Source organism: Helianthus annuus, chromosome 13, assembly GCF_002127325.2.
Source record: "Helianthus annuus cultivar XRQ/B chromosome 13, HanXRQr2.0-SUNRISE, whole genome shotgun sequence".
Lineage (NCBI taxonomy): Eukaryota > Viridiplantae > Streptophyta > Magnoliopsida > Asterales > Asteraceae > Helianthus > Helianthus annuus.
In genome coordinates, this window is record NC_035445.2 from 150932822 (window position 1) to 150952428 (window position 19607).

Below are 19607 nucleotides of genomic sequence, written 5' to 3' on the forward strand. Positions count from 1 at the left end.
GACTCTTATCCTCAAAAACACAATGTGACGCTATTGCTTAAACACTTGTAAAAGTTTTGCTTAAATGGGCCTTGTTGCCCGGGGCGGATTTAGCATGGTTTCATGGGTTCCCAGGAACCCATTCGATTCGAAGAAAATGGAAAAATTTAGTGTAAACATTGTATGATTTGGGAAAAAATAATGAAAATTAGTGAAAAACTAACAAAAGGAATTAACCCAGTGGAATCTTACCCTGGATCCGCCACTGCTTGTTGCACGGATCTTGATTCTTGACAAACCAACAATAATTTGTACTGCACGGTTCTAGTTCATCATGTCATAAATGATCCGCTTGATCCAAGCAACTGATTACAACAATTCCGATATCCAAATGTCAAAGTCAAAGTGAAAACGTTTAAAGTTAAAACTACACCTTTGGTCTCTTAGATACACTAGATTTATGATGAATGTAATGTTCTAACTTCTAAGAGATTCAACGGAGTTTCAAAAAGTTAGACCATGTGCAATGGTTTCATTAAAAAGTGAAAAAGTAACTGCCATGTAGGCAAGAGGGTTTTCACTAACTTTTTTTCTCCAAGTTGTGTGATGGTTTCACCAGTTATAACCAAATCACTAATTATGTCGAACGCGTTTTACGTGAACGACGCGTTAAAGCTCCTTTCTTGACTCTTCGGCATCTATCCCTTGTCTCTCAGCAAATGGCTGCTGTGCTTCCTAAAAGTTCCAATGCATTGAACTTGGGTTGCTCGAAGATGCATCATTCTGATTCTTCACAGTTTATCCAAAAAAAATCAATTTAAACAAAGAAAAAATAAAAGAGATGAGTGTGATGTGGTTAACTGTGATTGGGTGAAAAATTAGTTAAAAATGGTTTGTGTGCAAACTCACGCCCCACGATTAATGTTTTAATTTTGATTCAAAGGAAAGGAAGTGTGGAGTTGAAATAACTCAAACGGGGACTTTCTTAAGAAAAAGAAAGGGCCATCTTTTTCTCAACAATGTCTATCATTTGTAAAATGGATAAATTGCTAGATGCATGATCCAATCATTGATCCCAAAATTAGAAATGTCACAAAATCCATTCCTGTTCTCAACCCCTGATCAATATAATGAGCTCTTGCGAGTTGCAGCCTGCAATCCGAACCGAGGGCGGCCCCCCTTTCTTGGCCCTTCCTTTGCCAGTTGCTTGCTCCACGAAAAACCCAATCACACCCTACTTGAGTGGTGTTTCATGCCCAAAAGACTGATGTGGCAAGGAGGCATTAAACCATATCACTTAGTCTTAGGAGGAATATAGAAGTGTGATGTGATAAGTCACAAGACACATGGAAAGTAATGGCCTAAAACTGAAAAAAGACATTTAATGTTTGTGAGTGTTCATGCTCTATATTCGCTATCAAACCTCATCCATATGTTTTCAAAAGTACGTACATTTCAGTGAGTTTAGTCATCTATGAATCGACATTTCCATATTTCCAAAATCACATGCCATGACAGAAGCTATTTAATAACCTTCAAAGTACCCCCCCCCCTCACACACACACACATCTAAAATAAATCATGGGTATGCCCTTGCCCATCGTATATCTAATAGTACCTGTATTTTTTCCTTAGGAGTCAGGTCTTTTCCAGCCTACCTGCATATGCATGGGTGTGAAAAAGTACAAGTTGGGATGCATTAAGCACATCCATATCCTCAAAGTACACTTATAAAATTCCTGCCAAATTATTGGACCAACCACACACAGTCAGTTACTGTATTCACTAAAAGTTTTGATAACGATATCACAAAAGAGGGTAAATGAATACCATCATATACCATTGATATACAGAAAGAAAAGGCAACGTGTAATTCACGAATGTCATATCGGATTCATGAAACTCATCAGTCACATTTATCCTATTTAGATCACCATGAACTTTTTTTCTAAAGTACAGGAAATGCTAGTTTTAGATTCAATCACTTTAGTATTGTTGTGCAACATATGAAGTTGTGTGTATATGTGTATGTGTGTTTGTGTGTGTAATGGGGTAGAAGATCCTTTTCTCTATTCCCCACACCCCATCAAATAATGTTTCATTCTGGTCCCTATATGCATGTGTGTAACTTGGAGATCAAAGATGAGAGGGGGTCACATTCACATACCTAACTAACTTTTTAAATTATCCCATGTCCTTTTAAAATAATAAAAAGATTTTTTTTTGTGGAACAAGTTGATCATTAGTGCCCCCCTGGTTATGGACTACTTGACTTTAGATCAAACTTGTCATGGCGGTAACAAACCGACGTCACGTGGAGGCTCATCATTCACTATATGCTTTTTACATGTGTAAATTCATTTGTTCCATCAAATATGAAATATGAAATATGAAATATTTGATACAAAATTATAGATAAGAAATCAAAAACATAATGAAACTTACTGCCCAGTTTTATAAAATTTAAAATACAACACATCAACCATAATATTTGTATATAATCTAAAGAATTAAGGCACATACACATAAGTGTAAAGTTTCCTACCTAGCATCTATAACTTGCTGTCACAATAAATTCAGGTATGCTTAATTTGCAAAAGGGGGCAACCAAGGTGAACTTGAGTGATTTAAATTTGCATTTTGTCTTAATGAAATGGCATACAATTTTAGCTACACTGGATTAAAACTTACAAGGTATAAAGGGTATTGTAGTCCCTTTGTATCATGAAATTGCAACATTTGATTAGATACTCGGTTTCAAGACAGCGTTTGACTACTTTTAAAATGTCAAAATAAGCTAATCTTGAGGACAAGATCAGTGACACCAAAAATAAGAACACAAGTATGAATGAGTCAGAACATCCCAAAAACAGAATTGTTCCAATTTTTCATTATTTCGTAGGACATCGTAAAAGGTTGGAGCATAATGACGAGCAAAAAATACGAAAGTAACACGACAAATCTAGTTTAAAGAATATCTCCACTGAGAACGGTTATTTTAGAGATGGCACAAGAATAACATAAGTTTTTTTAAGGTTAGACAAGATAATGTTGACCAACACGACACTCAATCTCTACATCTAGTTTTCGGTTAATAATCATGTTAGCCCATAAATACACCGAAGATCATCATTTCATCACATGATCGAACTTGTACCCGAAATAGTTTTTGCTAATACAAAATATAATATGAAAGAACAAGCATGAAATGTGGGGCAATGGATGCACGTTGTGTGGTTTAAGTGAGCGAAAGATTTCTAAATCTCAATTAGTGGTAGGTATAAGATATCATTCCTCTTTCGGGACACGAAGGTTGTCAACTTTCTGTGTAATCATTTCAATGGAGTATTAATTAAGACTCAGATTCTTGAAAATGCCTAAGACATTTGAGACCGAAAAGCCACAAAACGAGTGAGATTATGAAAGATGGTTGGTTTTGTGTAACCAGCTATATATTATGAGAGTTGTTAAGATGGGATATAACTGGATGGTGTAATATCTCCTCAGTCCTACATCTGCTTTCCTTAAAAAGTAGAAGAAAAGGAAACCTCAATTATTGCGATGAAGTAAACAGCGATCATTTATTGTACGGGAGAGTTAAAGAAAGTGGAGATAAATTTGATTGATGACAATTGATTTGTTATAAGTTGTAAGTTTGTAACCAAATCCACATGCATGGTTTTTCATTCAAGTCTGACTAGCGATTTTAAGTTGAGATAACATCTTACCATCTGGTCGACCGTCAACTGTTCATGAGCACACGCACATATGGATAAAGATAAAGATGAAGCCAATTAGGCATTTAAAAATTTTAAGAAGGGAAATGTAATGTTTAATTTTCAATAAAACAGAGACGACTACAGACTAATGGTAGATAGATGGGCAACAAGCTGCGCCGCTACCCCCTTCTGAAGGAAAAACAGAAATGAATGAACATGTTAAAATTATGAACGTATATATAGTTTCATAACATGTAATGCTATAAACAGGTGTTTTTGTAATCTTGGATGTCAATCTAGGAAAAGAATCTCAGACAGAACAAGTGAAAAATTGTCTGATTACGACTGAACAACAGGAAAATGTGGCATGTTTTCATTAACAGATGCAACTTCCATAGCGGTCCATGAAATAAACAACACGATCTAAGTTTATAAACACAATTCTAGGCTTCACATTGTTCATGCTCTCAAATTAAAGACTGTCACATGTTGCATCCGGTAAGACACCAACATAACACGTTCGTAAAAGATGATGTCTAAAATAAGTGCATGTACGTACATATATCATGTGTCATGTGTTGATGTGAACTTCATTAACTTTACAATGATCTAAATACATTCTTATCTTCTAAAAGTATGTCTCTATTTTTTTTGACATATGAAGCTATCCCCACCACATTTCACTACTATAAAACCATGCCAAATCCTTCATAAAAACCGACAACTCTGCATCTGTCCTCTTATCTCTCTCCCTACACTTTTATGTGTGTGTATCTCTCGATTATAATATTTTGTATGCATGAAGACATCAATGCCTTTTATCAAATCCTATATCTCCATCTTATACAAGCAAACCATGCCAGATTACACTCAAATAATTCTCATAGTTCCCATGGTAAGCAACCTTAATCAATACTTTATAATAAAGATAGATTTATAAACATGTTATGTTATAATTTTTTGTAGGTAATGGAGGAAATGAAGATGATAACGACTATAGGGTTCCCGCTCTTTACCATGGGGTTGGTGAGTTATCTAAAAAATATGATTTCGGTTGCATGCATGGGAAGGCTAGGGAGACTTGAGCTAGCTGGTGGTGCACTAGCCATTGGGTTCACAAACATAACCGGCTACTCGGTTCTATCAGGGTTGGCTATGGGGATGGAACCACTTTGCAGCCAAGCTTTCGGTTCAAGAAACTTACACATGGTTAACCTATCGCTACAACGAACCATACTTATGTTATTATGTGCATCACTACCCATTGGGATTCTATGGCTTAACCTTGAACCGATCATGCTCAAGTTACACCAAGACCCCGAGATTACACACATTGCTAGTTTATATTGTAAATACGCAGCCCCTGATCTTATTGTTTATTGCATTTTAAACCCTTTACGTATATTTCTAAGAACCAATGGGAAAACATGGCCATTAATGTGGTGTACCTTACTATCAACACTTTTACATTTTCCAATTGCCAACATTTTAGCCTTCACCCTTAACCTTGGTCTTCAAGGGATTGCACTGTCGACAATTATCACCAACTTGAGTGCATCGGCTTTCATTCTTGGCTACATGTTTTTCACGCATACCCACGAGTCTGAACCGATGGCTGAACAAGAGTCACTAGGGGAGGGGTGGGGCGTGCTATTTCGGCTCGCGATTTCCAGCTGTTTAGCGGTATGTTCAGAATGGTGGTGGTATGAATTACTAACACTTTTAGCCGGTTATCTTCATAAACCGTACATTGCTTTAGCGACATCTGCTATAGTAATCCAAACAACCTCTTTAATGTACACATTGCCATCAGCGCTTAGTATGTCAATATCGATCCGGGTTGGGAACGAGCTTGGGGCAGGAGAACCGGGCCGGGCCCACCTGGCAACACTAGTGGCAATCGGGCTCGCAATATTAACGTCAGTTTTTGGGCTGTTGGGGATTACATTTGGAAGAGAAGCATGGGGAAAAGTGTTCACTAATGATATTGAAGTTTTAGAGTTAGCAATGGCTGCTTTACCCATAATTGGAATATGTGAGCTGGCAAACTGTCCACAAACCACATGTTCGGGGGTTCTTCGAGGAAGTGCAAGGCCGTCTATTAGTGCAAGAATCAACCTATGCTCGTTTTACTTGGTGGGTACACCCGTAGCCATAATTTCAGCTTTTGTGTGGAAGTTAGGATTTTTGGGGTTGTGTTATGGGCTTTTAGCGGCACAGGTGGCATGTCTGCTATCGATCTTGACTGTGATATACAGGACAGATTGGGAGAAAGAAGCATCGGATGCAAGGCAGTTGGTAGGAAGAAGCAGTGAATGCACATATGAAGATCAAACTATGGAATGTGAGCAAGGAATTGGGTTTATATAGTTGTACACAAGGAGACATGTCTATTATCGATCTTGGCTGTGATATGCAGAACAAACTGAGAGAGAAAAGAAGCATCGTACGCGTAACAGATAGTAGGCAGAAGATGAAGATCAAAACATCAATGTGAGCTAGGAATTGGGTTTATTTAGTTGATACTTAATAGTTAATACACATGTATGTACAGAAAATGAAGTTTGTTTTAATATTTCTCAAGTCATACAACATATGGTACTGTTGTACTAATTCTTCCTACCCATATCTCTCCTTTCAGTCTTTAGGGTGAAGGGGGTGCTCACCTAATAGGTGAGTCCCCTCTCTTACGCCAAACCAATCCCCGTGTGCCACGTCAACTCCCCTCTTAAACTCCCCTAACACCCCAATTTGATGGCGCCACTCCCCTCTTAGGTGAATTGGTTTTTTTTTTTTTTTTAAAAAAAAAAAAAAAAAAAAAAAAAGGTGTGATTGGACCGCTGCCTTCTCTCTCCTCCCTCTCTCTCGGTGAGCCGCCACCGGTCCCCCTCCATCTCTCCTCCCCGATTTCCTCTCCCGCATCATCGGCGGTGCTTTGCCGATCGGTGTTTCATGTCACCGAAGGGGTCCCCGAAGGGTGCCCCGTACGCCCTTAGCATTAACTACAAACTAACATAACAATATGAACTTTGGTGTAACAGATCAAGTAAACCATGCCAGAATATTGTCTGCTGCTTTGTCCTTGGCCCTGATGGGTTGCCCATCCAGGAACTCATGATTTGTTTTCACCCAGCGAATTGCTCAATGCAGGAAAAGTGTGTCCTGGCAGGGATGAGCAATTGGTATAAAATACCGTCCCGATCCCGATCCCGAATTCTTTCGGTACCGGAAATGGTATCCCCTTTTTGGCATTTTCGATATCGGTACGGTATCGGTAAAATACCGAATTTTACCCTCAAAATACCGATACCGTACCGACATATTTCGGTATCGGTACCAAGTTTACACAAAATTCGGGATCGGTATTTTTCGGGATCGGGACGGTATCGGTATTTGCTCATCCCTATGTCCTGGTAGAAAAGGTTTCCACCCCCTTGTAAAGAATGTTTCGTTCTCCTCCTCGGCCGATGTGGGACTTACAAGCTCTCGTTGGAGATGCAATAAACAATAAAAAGAGGCTACTGACTTAAATGTATCTTTCAAGAATATAAAAGTAGATAACTGAATGTAGAATCAAAGAAAAATATATATCGGAAGTATAATGGGCCCACAAGCTCAGTTAGGTTTCTAGGGTTACCCATATATATTGTAACCCAGAAACCTAACTGAGTGGGCCTATAATACTTTATTGGTTTCTTTCATCCTTTCTTACATGAACTATTAGGATTTATGTGATCTGAACTCATACATCACTGAAAATAATCATTGTTAATCTAATTATCTTTTTAAATTTCTGAGATCAATCATTGATAATTTAATAATCTTTTTAAAACACATCCTCATACTAATAACTGAAAACAGAACACTAATGATAATGACATTTTCTCCCTTTAATAACAAATATCTAATATGTGACAATCTACTCAAGAAGCTAACTTTATGTAAATTGACAGTTAATAATAACAACTTGTACCTTAAAGCGATTGGATAAAAGTACCTGAATGTGTAAAAGATCTGCAAATTATCTCAATACGAATACGTTGTCCTGTAGCTACAAATACATTTGATTTTCTTCATCAAGACGGTGTCGATTTATATAAGCATCCATGAAAAAAAGTGTAGTTTTAATGCAACCTCCAGAGAGTAGAACTCTGTAATTTTAATGGCGGGAACTTTAAGTTTTAACAGGTGAATTTGAGCCCAACAGATTAGGCCCAATAAATCTTTTAATGATCCGTGATAAAGTGTAATTTACATAATTTGGGTTGCCTACTTGCTTCTTACCCGGCCCACTACACTTAAAAACCAGTTTGACCCACCCTGGTTTGGACCCCAACCCAACCCACCGATTGGTAATCAGTTTGAGATTTCAATGGAAGAATCGATTTGGACCCAAACCGGTTTGTAAGAAAAATGGTTTTGTACAAAAAAAAACGATACTGGAATAGGTTTTGGAACCAAATCGGTTTAGAACCCGACCCAAACCGATTTGGGTAGGTTCAGAGTTTCAACTCTAAGATCAATTTACAACTCGAACCAGGTTGGTTCAACCCAGTTTGAGCCCACTATGAAAAAAAAATGATTCACTTCAGGAACCTAATCGGTTTGTAAATAGACCGGTTTTGTACACCTCTAGTCGGAGCCAGCTTTAGCTTGGGCTCTGAGTAAAAGGAGCTAGCTCAGCTCAACTTGTTTATTCTTATCGAGTTGAAATTTAAGCTAAGCTCGACTAGTAAGAAGCTCGAGACAACTTGTTTAAAATATACTTAATATTACGGCGGTCTCTAATTGCTTCATGGGCATATTATATTGGCTTATTTATAGAAATTAGATTATATGAATATTAAAATTTGGGTTTAACTTAAATGATCCAAACGATTAAGCTTACCTTAACTAAAGCTTAGCGTGTTTACAAACCAAGTCAGCTCAACTTGTTTATTAATTAGCAGATTGCGTGAGAGTTTTAAGTCACGAGCTTTTTGAAAAAACCTTTTATTAAAAATAACGTGAAGTTGAAAATTTCAAGTTACCTATAATAAAAAAATTTACTTCATAATCAAGATAATAACACCAGAAGAAGATGGATATAAGAGTCAATAGACAATGAAGGGTATTATTATATTATATTATATTATATTATTATTCAAACACCAAAGTAGATTTAATAGTGGAGTGTAATATACAACATCACAAGCATGCATGTTCAGCTACAATTGGTAACTTGAATGCATATGTAAGCAGGCTCAACCAGATTTGAACAGCAACACTGCCTTTGAATCCAAATAGAAATACACAAAGTGGTTTGTCTCATGAGTCACGTAAGACCCTGCAAAATCCAACCGACCCGTAAAGATTTAATTTTACCAAGCGCACACGCGAACCCAAGAATTAGGTATGAACAGATTTAAGTGTTGGTGGATGATTACCCAAAAAAAAAGGTGTTAGTGGATGAGTATACAACCACTTTCTAAACATGTGTACAACATCCTTAAATACAATTTACTACATGATGTAACAGGAAGCTTCCATGATTAACAAATATAGGGGGTCAAATTATAATGAATATCAACAATAACTCTTCACCTTAGGTCTTATTATCTGGGCTCATAACATAATCTTAGGTTACAAAAAATATAATATCTTTGATCTTATATAAAGGTTCTTTTAAGGGCCTACAGGAAGAATGTTTCTTTTAAGGGCTCAGAACATAAATTTAATCCTCCCAGTATTTACATGTTTGCACTATATCCTATTTCCACACTTCCCACACACCCTACTTATAAAAAAGTTGTTTGTAACTGGTGTATTAAATAATTAATCAGTAAATGATGAATTCAGCAGCACCACATTTCATTCACAGTTGCATGAATCAACAGTTTCTGTATGTGGAAAGTGGAAACTGTACTTTTAGTATGCAGTTACATCTAGTTACCACTGCTTACTCAAGATTGGTTCAAGTATAAAATCCCAAATTTAGGAGCATATGAACCTGCAAGGATTCATATTTGACGGAGTGAGAAGTGGTGGTGGATACGTCCCATTGAAGACGCTTTACATGTGAGCAGCTGGAAATTAGAAATCAAGATTCTACCACTGTAACATCCGACCCCTCATACATTCAATAGTGTCCGCCTTGTCTACGAATAACTCATAGATTTGTTTTTGGTTGCCTGAGTAGAGACTTCCCGGCAAATCACCTAAAGACAACTAATATCTGGCATAACTATTGGGCCGTAGAGTTTTAGCTAGCGTAAAAATAATCAAAAACAACTTCTAGTTATCCAAAACAAAACTAAACCTAATTTTACAAGTAATTGCCACATCAATTGCAGGTTAAGGGGCTGTTTGTTTACCTCTTAACGAGGCTCTTAATGGTACAGACCTCTTACTCGTTCAGCACTTAATGATTCAGACATTTGCCTCTGAATGGTTAAACATTATACTAAGTCTGAATGGTTAAGACCTCTAATGTGAATTGTTCAAGACATTTGCCTCTAAACGGTTAAGCATTACACTGGCTCTTAATGATTCAGACCTCTTACTGGTTCAGCCACTTAACCATTCAGATGTTGCCAAACAGCCCCTAAGTCTGAATGGTTAAGACCTCTAATGTGAATTGATCAGACATTTGCCTCTAAACGGTTAAGCATTACACTGGCTCTTAATAGTTCAGACCTCTTACTGATTCAGCACTTAATGATTCAGACCTCTTATTGATTCAGCACTTGACCATTCAGAAGTTGCCAAACAGCCCCCAACACGATATTAGAACTAAATCACATAAACCGAACCCTAATTTTTCACCACATTCATACACTCTTACACTCAACGACAATCTCAACACACTAATTTAAACCTAAATCACTAGATCTACACTGCTAAATCAAAATTAAAACTACTGCAATACGATATGTACTCAAAATCATATATAAATTCTAACAAAATACAGAAAAATTACCGAAGTTCTTGCCGACGATACAGTGCCACGTAGGACCGTGATTCTTATCAAACTGCTTCTTAATCAATTCCGCTACATCCTTCTCCACACTGCAATTCTCAAACGCCTGCACACACGTAATCACAACTCCGATTATTATACTTCATAACATTAACAGTGAACGAACTTGATTTTGTTATAATAATAATAATAATCTTAATAGAACAAAAGTGGACTAATAATTACAGAAATGGCGATATTGACAGCATCAGTTTGCATTTCTTCATTCATATCGGCGCTTTTGATTACGACTTTTTTGCTGCCGGAAGTGGAGGTTGTTAACGACGATGCAGTGGTTTTCCGATCATCTGCCGGAGGCATCTTCCGTTCTTCACTCATCTGAAAATTGAGTGTGGTGACTGGTGAATCGGAAGAGTGTGCGGCGTTTCGGACTTTTTTGTGTCACTGATGACAAAATTTCAATAATTTAGCGATTTTTTTTTATTATGAAAAGGTTTCATGACCAAAATGGCAAAATGTAACATTTTTTATAAAATTGTCGGTGGTTAACTTTTTTACTTTGTGAGAATTGACATTTTTTATGCATAATTTTGTCGGTGGTTAACTTTTTACTTTGTGAGAATTGACACTTAACAAGTAGCACTACCTTAAAAAGAAAACAGAGTATAAACTGTAATTTTACCCCCTGAGGTTAGGGGTCATTGGCATGTTTACTCTCTAAGGAAATAATTGTAATTTTACCCCCACTGTTCACTGTTATGTCGCAACCGTACCCCCCGGCCTCAAATGTGTTGACTAATCTGTTGACTATAACTTGAAATGACTATAATGCCCTTTCATATTATCCCCTGTGTTTTGTGCATTATGTGATATTGCCCCCTGCCAACACTGCCACCGCCATTCACCACCACAAACCACCTCTAGCCACCACCCTCAACCACCTCCACCCACCACCTCCAGCCCACTCTCCACCATTTCACCCCCAGCCACCATTATCGAGCACCACCATTGCCACACTAACTAAAATCTATATAAGAATCAAAAGAATATAACAATCAACCAAATCCAACACCAAATACAACTCTAATGAACAAGATAAGTAATAGCAAGTGCCACCAACAGAAGAAGATAGGCCACCCCTTGATCAATCGCAGCACCATCATTACCCGGAACCGGAGCCGGAACTGGAGCGAATTCTTGAGCTCGATTGACACCAAACAAAGCCATGAACACAAACCCGATAAAGGCGACTGCAACCGATCGAGAATTCATGGTTTTCTGATCAAATTTGAGGAAGATTGAAGGAGCTAGATCTGGGTTTTGATCGTGGAGAGTGTGGGAATAATGGTTCGATTTGCGATTTGGGTTTAGGGGAGTGAAGATTGGTGAATTGAGAGGCTTTTGAAGATGGGGGTGTATATATAATGGGGGTTTGTATGTATAATTTTGGGAGAATGAAGTAGGGTGGAAGACACGCATGGAGTGGGAACAACAGCAGTAACCTTCGAGTAGCTTACGAGGTTCAGATCTGTTACTAGGAGATGATGATGATAATTTGAAGATGATGATGATGGAGGATCAGATCTGTTATTTGAAGATGATGATGATAATTTGATTTTATAAATAATAATAAAAATAATAATAATAATAATAATAATAATAATAATAATAAATATAGGGTAAGATTACTAAAATACCCTTACCTATAAGGGTCAAACTACCGTTGACTGAGGCCGGGGGGTAAGGTTGCGACATAACAGCAAACGTTGGGGGGTAAAATTGCAATTATTTCGTTAGGGGGGTAAGGGTGCCAATCACCCAAAACCACAGGGGATAAAATTGCAGTTTACTTAAGAAAATATATTTTTTCTAGTATAATATTGTATATATATATATGGGATACTCACAACTTTCCATCAAACCTTAAGGCTGGATAATATAGGACGTCAAACCTGTTCCACCTCAGCAAAAAAATTATCAATAGGGCCCCATTTTCACACCAGAGCGTCATTGATAGGACGCTATTGATGCCCAGTGATTACATAGCGAGCAATAAACGTATGGAATTGTGGGCCCCACTTCAATCCAAAACCTTAAAACCCAAAAAATAAATGGGGGAAGGGCTATTGAGGTGTTTAACCCATATCATAGGCTTTATTCATAAAAGATAATGGAGCCTCTTGTCCTACGTGATATGTATGTCAGTATGTGTCGATGATATGTTACAGTCAGGGCCGGCCCAAGGGTAAGCCAAATGAGGCTTGGGCCTTGGGCCACATCAACCATAGGGCCTCCATTTTTTTAAAAAAAAATTATATTATATGTATTTTCTCACAAACACTGGTAGTCGTATAGGTTATTAGGGCGGCCCAAGGGAAAGCAATTATGGCAGCGAGTCACACGGAGTCAGTGGAAGAGAAACAGCCGGCCGTCACGGAGCAATTATGGCAGCGTCTCATCATCTTCTTGAGTTCTTTCAACGGTAATCTTTATTTTCTCGCCACTGATTCATCTTCTTAAGCTTAAATAGTTAAATTGCTACCTAATTTACAAACTCAACTCACTATTGTTCGGCTGTTCTTCGCTCATCAGTGCTCATATGCGAATCATCTTCTTACAAAATCAAGACTGCATCTTCGCTCAGTGGCTGCATCTTCGGCTCTTCGCTGGGATCGCTTAGTGGCTGCATCTTGTTGAATCCTTGTTGAAGGTAAAGCCGTAATTTCCTAGTTGCCTAATTTTCTAGTTAAAATATGTTGTAGTGTTGCCTAATTTCCTAGTTGCCCAATTGAAGTTTGTGATATTAGCCCTAATTTCATAGTTGCCTAATTTTCTGTTTGTTAGCGAGTTCTGTGAATTTGTGATAAATTTATAATGTCTAATAGATATTGTAAACATGAATCCGGCCATTTTAAAAGGCTAAAGAAACAAAAACGAGAAGCTGAAATAGAATCGCTAAAGGGTTCTTTACTCAGATTCGTAAAACCTATAAATGAAACTGTAAATGTTGATGATCCTTTAAATGTTGATCTTGATGAAACTGTAAATGTTGATGAACCTTTAAATGTTGATGTTGATGAAACTGTAAATGTTGATGAACCTTTAAATGTTGATGTTGATGAACCTATAAATGTTAATGTTTATGAACCTTTAAATGTTGATGAACCTTTAAATGATGATTTTGTACATGTACTAGTGAGGAGCCCGCGCGTTGCAGCGGGTCGACAATTTACAATGGTATACATTCGGGTGTAAGGACAAATATTTAAAACATCAAGTACATATGTTTGTATGATCTTTGTGATTTTCTATTTAAAAGTGGTTATGTAACTAACACACCCAACAAAAAAATAGTGATCTTCTTTATCATACACAGCTCAAATAATACCTAAGTTTAAGGCTCAAATAATAAGCCACCAAATCCAGGTTATACCACTTCAAGTTTAGGAGTTTATTAAATAACATAATTTTCCTAATTGTCACGAGATCAGATTTATGAAGTGTCCGAATGGGTCAAAAGTGTTAGAATGCTTAAAATGATTTGTGATTATAGATCTACAAATAAATAGAAATACATGATAAGATTTCCACACCATAACATCTGTAAATGTAACAAAAAAAAGTACAAAACCATGTCATTAAAAAAGCTCAAATTTCATGAATTCAATCAAAACGTAAAAATTCACTCAAAATAGAATGAGATCACTATTTATAGTTATACCATTTCACCTTAACCCTGCAACTTCACTGGTTTCTTTGGACCCCAGGTTGTTGGCATTAGGAAAGGAAAAATTACTATACCAGCAAAATTTTGGAGCTTTCCACATATGGACTCTAAATGTATAAATATAATTTTGGTTATTTTATATAAATGAAAATAGAATTATCTGAAGAAAAAACAAAGAGAATGATAGACCTGTGGAGCCATGGTAATTTGAGAACTTTGACCGAATGTTGTTGGTCTTGAAGCATGGTCAGTATCAACCCCGTTCAGATTATGCATATTTAGTATAGGTTTGCTTGCATTTCCATTCGCCGATTTTGCCTTGTGAAAACTGTTGACGCATTAGCAATCAAGTCAAATAGCGGGTCAATATGGGAAGCATATTATTTCTAACTGAGGGGGTAGAATAAATTAGATTCTATATGGGCTGGTTGTGCTAAAAATGCCAAAACCGTATAGGGAAAAAAACAAAATAAGAAACGTGTGAGAAGTACTACCTGCCAATACGTCGAAAAACGACACTCTTGATGAGCATAAACTTTGGAACGGGAAGCTACCAGCTGTTTTCTAGAACAACTAATCAAGCCTGCAACAAAGAACGCCCTTAAGGAGTTAGAATAACTAATCAAGCCTGCAACAAAGAACGCCCTTAAAGGAGTCGTAGTTACTAAGCTGCAAAATCACCAAAAAGTTAAACAATCAGTTAGTATCATGAACTCATAGTCATTGAGGCATTACATCAAACACCTAATGGGCAGATATAAGAAACCTTGAGTATATGTTATCAGCAGTCAGTTTGTCCACCAAGTAGACAGTCTTCTTACATGTCATGCATTTCTAGGTTGTACCTGCAAATGCCATTAGAATTTTGAGCTACAAATGATGTTGGGATGTGTGGAGCGGTTGAAGGATAATGTTGGGTTGAAGAAAAGGAAAGTAACACATGATATAAAGACTCAAGACAATCATTATGCGTGAATTTTCAAGTAAGCAACTACGTGTAACCAATGTAACGAATATTCTTTAGAGAAATTCCAACTAAGCAACAATTTGTCACCTTCGTTAATCAATATGGATGCCTATTGGTTGATTTACAAAGATATCAACTCCGTATAGCCATATGCACAAACCACATATGAAAATTCCTTAGTTTTACCCATGTACGAAAAACCCAATTTAAAACCTCAAGACTCTACACCTACTGTACAATCACAATACATCAAAATAAAAGTTACACTAAACTTTAAACTCTTCATAGACCACATAGATATGAGAAGAAAATAGATGAAACACTTAGATCAATGTTTTACCATAGAGAACTGTGGTTCATGCGTATCTGCAACTTTTTGCCATCATCCCTATAATCAACATTTCACTTACTTAGAAAAAAGGTGCTCAGATCAATAGATCATCTAACCAATAAATATATATCGATGAATATAAGGATAACAGAAACTGAGTTAAAAATAGCTTACAGAGCACTGTTGTGTTGTATATCAACCTTAAGAACCGTCAAAGATTCCTTATAAGAGCAGATTAATCAACAACCAATATGAATGTCTTGCCTGCACTCGGCATGATTTCGAAGTATGACTGTTGCTGTTGGTTTTGTTGAGTTTGGGGTTTGAACATTGATGGTTATAATTAGGGTTTGTTTGAAAAATATTAACTAACGTCGTACTGGCCGCCTCCGTCGAAGCCGTTGCCGGTACCAAGAGGATACCGGCGATTGTTGCTCATCGGAAGATGATGGTTAAAGAGTTAAGGAGGTTTTTGTAGGTCCCTCGTGGAGGATGAGGTTTAACCTTAACCTTGTTATAGTAACACACTAGCGAGTGCGGAATCCAAGCTAGAATGCAAACATGAGTTGAGACAAGCATAAACACAAAACACACAAGATTCACCGATTAACACCACTTGTATTAATGCGAATGAAGGTTCCGGTTACAAGCACAATGTTTACAAATCTGTTTTGTAAACTCTCTCTAAGTGTGTGTGTGTTCTTGACAAAAAACTCTCTCTAACTCTCGAGTCTATCTTTTTGTCTCTGTGTGTGTGTCCCTACTGAAAAGAACACACTGCATGGGTATTTATACCCATACACAGCAGGTCTGTCCGAAGGATCCGATAGATGTCTCGAAGGACCATCTATCGATGTTGAACCTGTCGAAGGATCAGGAATACTGATCGAAAGATCATCTTTCGATCAGACTTCCATCGCAGGGTTCACAGTGACCTCGAAGGGTGATCTATCGAGGTCTATCCATCGAAGGTTCAACTTTCGAGCTCATCAAAGGATCTAAACTATCCTTCGATGAGACATCCTTCGAACTAGACATGTTACATTCATAAACTAACTGTTTGGCCAAGTCAAACCAGGAGGATGGTTGACTTGGTCAAACTTACATGACAAACAAGAACATCGTTTTACATCGAGATCGAATACAGACAAAGTACAGACACAAGTGCACCAACAAACTCCCCCTTGGCTGTAGCTTTGTCTCAATCTTGTCTCGATCTTGATCATCCTTGATCTTCGTGTCTTCAAGACTCTGATGTCCTTTTAAGTCTTCGATGTCGGAGGATCTTCAAAGTCTTCACGTCTTGAAAGCAGAGAGTGTATCAACAAACTACCCGTATCGTGTAGGAAGTGTGTTGACAAACTCCCCCTTAACATAAGCTCCCCCTTGAGTTATGCTCGTGAATGACTTGATCTTCAATGCTTAAGATCCTTGTGGTGTTGATGATGGCCAGCAGCAACTCGATCATCTTCATCTTTTGAGCGCCTTCACGTCGTGTCTTCATTCCAAAGCTTGTCATTGACCATGTTCTCCTAGCCTTTAGAATCTGCACATGCAAGAAATCTAAACGCGTAATGAGAACAACTGCTTGGAATAGTTAGTATAAACAAATGACACACGAATGACCATGTCATAATCAAACACCGTCCGACAGTTTGAAAGTTTTAATAAAGTTGTCAATTTTGGATCTAACTTTCAAAGCTTGCAAATTTCGACCGTTTATGAAGATTTAGTCAATTCGGTTTTCGTTCAGGTTTCAGGTAACGAAGACTCGAGCTCCAACATCGTACGATCGAAAATAAATTAGAAATAAAATCTTTTTGGCTTTTATAAAGTTTATATTAAAACTCACCTAAAATCTTTTTGGTATTTTTGAAATTAAAAGACAACAATTTTAATATCCTTTGAGTGTTATCAAACGACATCACCGCTAATGTCGTGCTGATATGCACCAAACGACGAAACTGTTTAAAAATAAAACAATAAAAGTTAAGCAGTAAATAAATATATACAGACATTCTTTTTGCGAGTTTCGAGGGTAAGAGAATCATATCAGTGTACGGTCATGTCAAAACACTCTTGTTATTCAGTTAGTTAACATTAAAATAAGCATCCTATAACAATTATCGGTATTGTTGTCCACTTAAGCTCAACTTATCAGATGTAATCATGGCGAGGGGATACGTTAAGGTATGATTTATACTTACCGACCGGTGTTCATCCACATCACGACACATTCCCGTATCAAGGTATGCACGAGGGTTCATCTTACCGGTGAGTATACCGATTATCATCTGTTTGACCGTATATGATGTGAGATACTCACTTATTTTGATTTGAAAACAAGCCCTATGTGATATAATCACTTATTGATGAGGAACTTGATTTTCATATGCATGAGGGCACAGGAGCAAGTCCGTGAAACAGGTCAGTACTTCCGTACAGCAGAGAGACGAACTTGACTCCCGGATAAATGTGATATTTTATCACTTATTTGATATGGACATGTGATTGTTTATCACTTATTGAGGTCGAATGCAGTATGTATTATGTACACGTATGTATAGTATCATGGAAGATCTAGACTTGCGTCCCCGTTATTTTTCGGTAAAAGATACAACCATGATACCTAGATGATAAGCAGCATAAAGACCGAATATCTCAGAACCTCGGCAATCTATCAAACGAAATTTCGGTACTAAGACCATATTCCAATGAATGGTTCCCACCTGGTCTTCAGTCGATTTAAGATTTATATCACCCTGCACACTTTAAAATGATTGTGAGCCTACCGATACATCTTATATAGAGCTGCTTATCGTTTTTCATTTAAGGTTTAAAGAGGTTTGGATAGACCACTGATGTACTATCATTTTCTCTTTTGCTCGCCAGGAAACTCATTTTTGTTTTTCTATTGTTTTTGTGTTTTTGAAATTTTTCGATGTTTTTGGATTTTCCGATTTTTGGATTTACTCCCCCTAAAATCAATAAACTAAGACAAATTTAAAAACACAAAGGTATTTACAAAAATGATTTTCCTATGTTGGTTTACTCTTGCTTGACCTTAATGCCGTTTACCAATAATAAAAAGTCAAATCTTGATTTGTCAAATGCTTTGGTAAAAAGGTCGGCACGTTGGTCATCGGTGTGGACCTTAACAACATCGATTAGTCTTTTCTCAAAGCAATCACGTATGAAGTGATATTTGATTTCGATGTGTTTGGTCTTTGAGTGCTGCACAGGATTTCTAGTGATCTGTAATGCAGCAGAATTATCAACGTAAATAGGAGTAGTTAGGAATTCAAAACCATAGTCCCGCAATTGTTGTTGTATCCAAAGAACTTGGGAGCAACAACTTGAGGCATCAATGTATTCAGCTTCGCATGTTGATGTAGCGACGCACGTCTGCTTCTTGCACTGCCATGTGACTAGGCGAGTTCCTAAAAACTGACATCCAGCCGTTGTGGATTTGCCGTCGATTTTGCATCCGCCATGATCAGAATCACTGAATGCGACTAAGTCAAAGTTATTATCCCTAGGGTACCATAGACCGGTGTCAGGGTAACCCTTCAAATAACGAAAAATCCTTTTTACAGCTGCAAGATGTGAGGCCTTCGGGTTGACTTGATATCTGGCTAGCAGGCACGTTGGGTACATTATGTCTGGCCTTGATGCTGTGAGGTACATAAGAGATCCGATCATTGCGCGATAGTATGAGGGGCTAACAGCTTCACCCTTCAAGTCTGGAGTAATTCCGTGATTTTGTGGCAGTGGGTTACCAATGGGCGTTGCATCAGACATCTGGAACCGGCTCAAGATGTCACCAACATATTTAGTCTGATGGATGAATATCCCAGACTCAGTTTGTTGCACTTGTAGGCCCAAGAAGTAGGTCATTTCCCCCATAGCACTCATCTCGAATTTAT

The 19607-nt window shown here is 37.5% G+C and overlaps 2 protein-coding genes across 2 annotated transcripts; one reads left to right on the forward strand and one right to left on the reverse strand.

The window, feature by feature from the left end:
- Nucleotides 1-4436: 4436 nt before the first annotated feature.
- On the forward strand, nt 4437-6231 carry LOC110899802 (protein DETOXIFICATION 55). The gene is made up of 2 exons (XM_022146695.2): nt 4437-4593; nt 4665-6231. The coding sequence occupies exons 1-2, from the start codon at nt 4498-4500 to the stop codon at nt 6066-6068; spliced, it is 1500 nt and encodes a 499-aa protein (XP_022002387.1). The 5' UTR covers nt 4437-4497; the 3' UTR covers nt 6069-6231.
- A 2564-nt stretch (nt 6232-8795) lies between these two features.
- LOC110899804 (dynein 8 kDa light chain, flagellar outer arm) lies at nt 8796-11139 on the reverse strand. The gene is made up of 3 exons (XM_022146696.2): nt 10882-11139; nt 10657-10762; nt 8796-9024 (listed from the first exon to the last, which is right to left on the reverse strand). The coding sequence occupies exons 1-3, from the start codon at nt 11032-11034 to the stop codon at nt 8942-8944; spliced, it is 342 nt and encodes a 113-aa protein (XP_022002388.1). The 5' UTR covers nt 11035-11139; the 3' UTR covers nt 8796-8941.
- Between the last annotated feature and the right edge of the window lie 8468 nt (nt 11140-19607).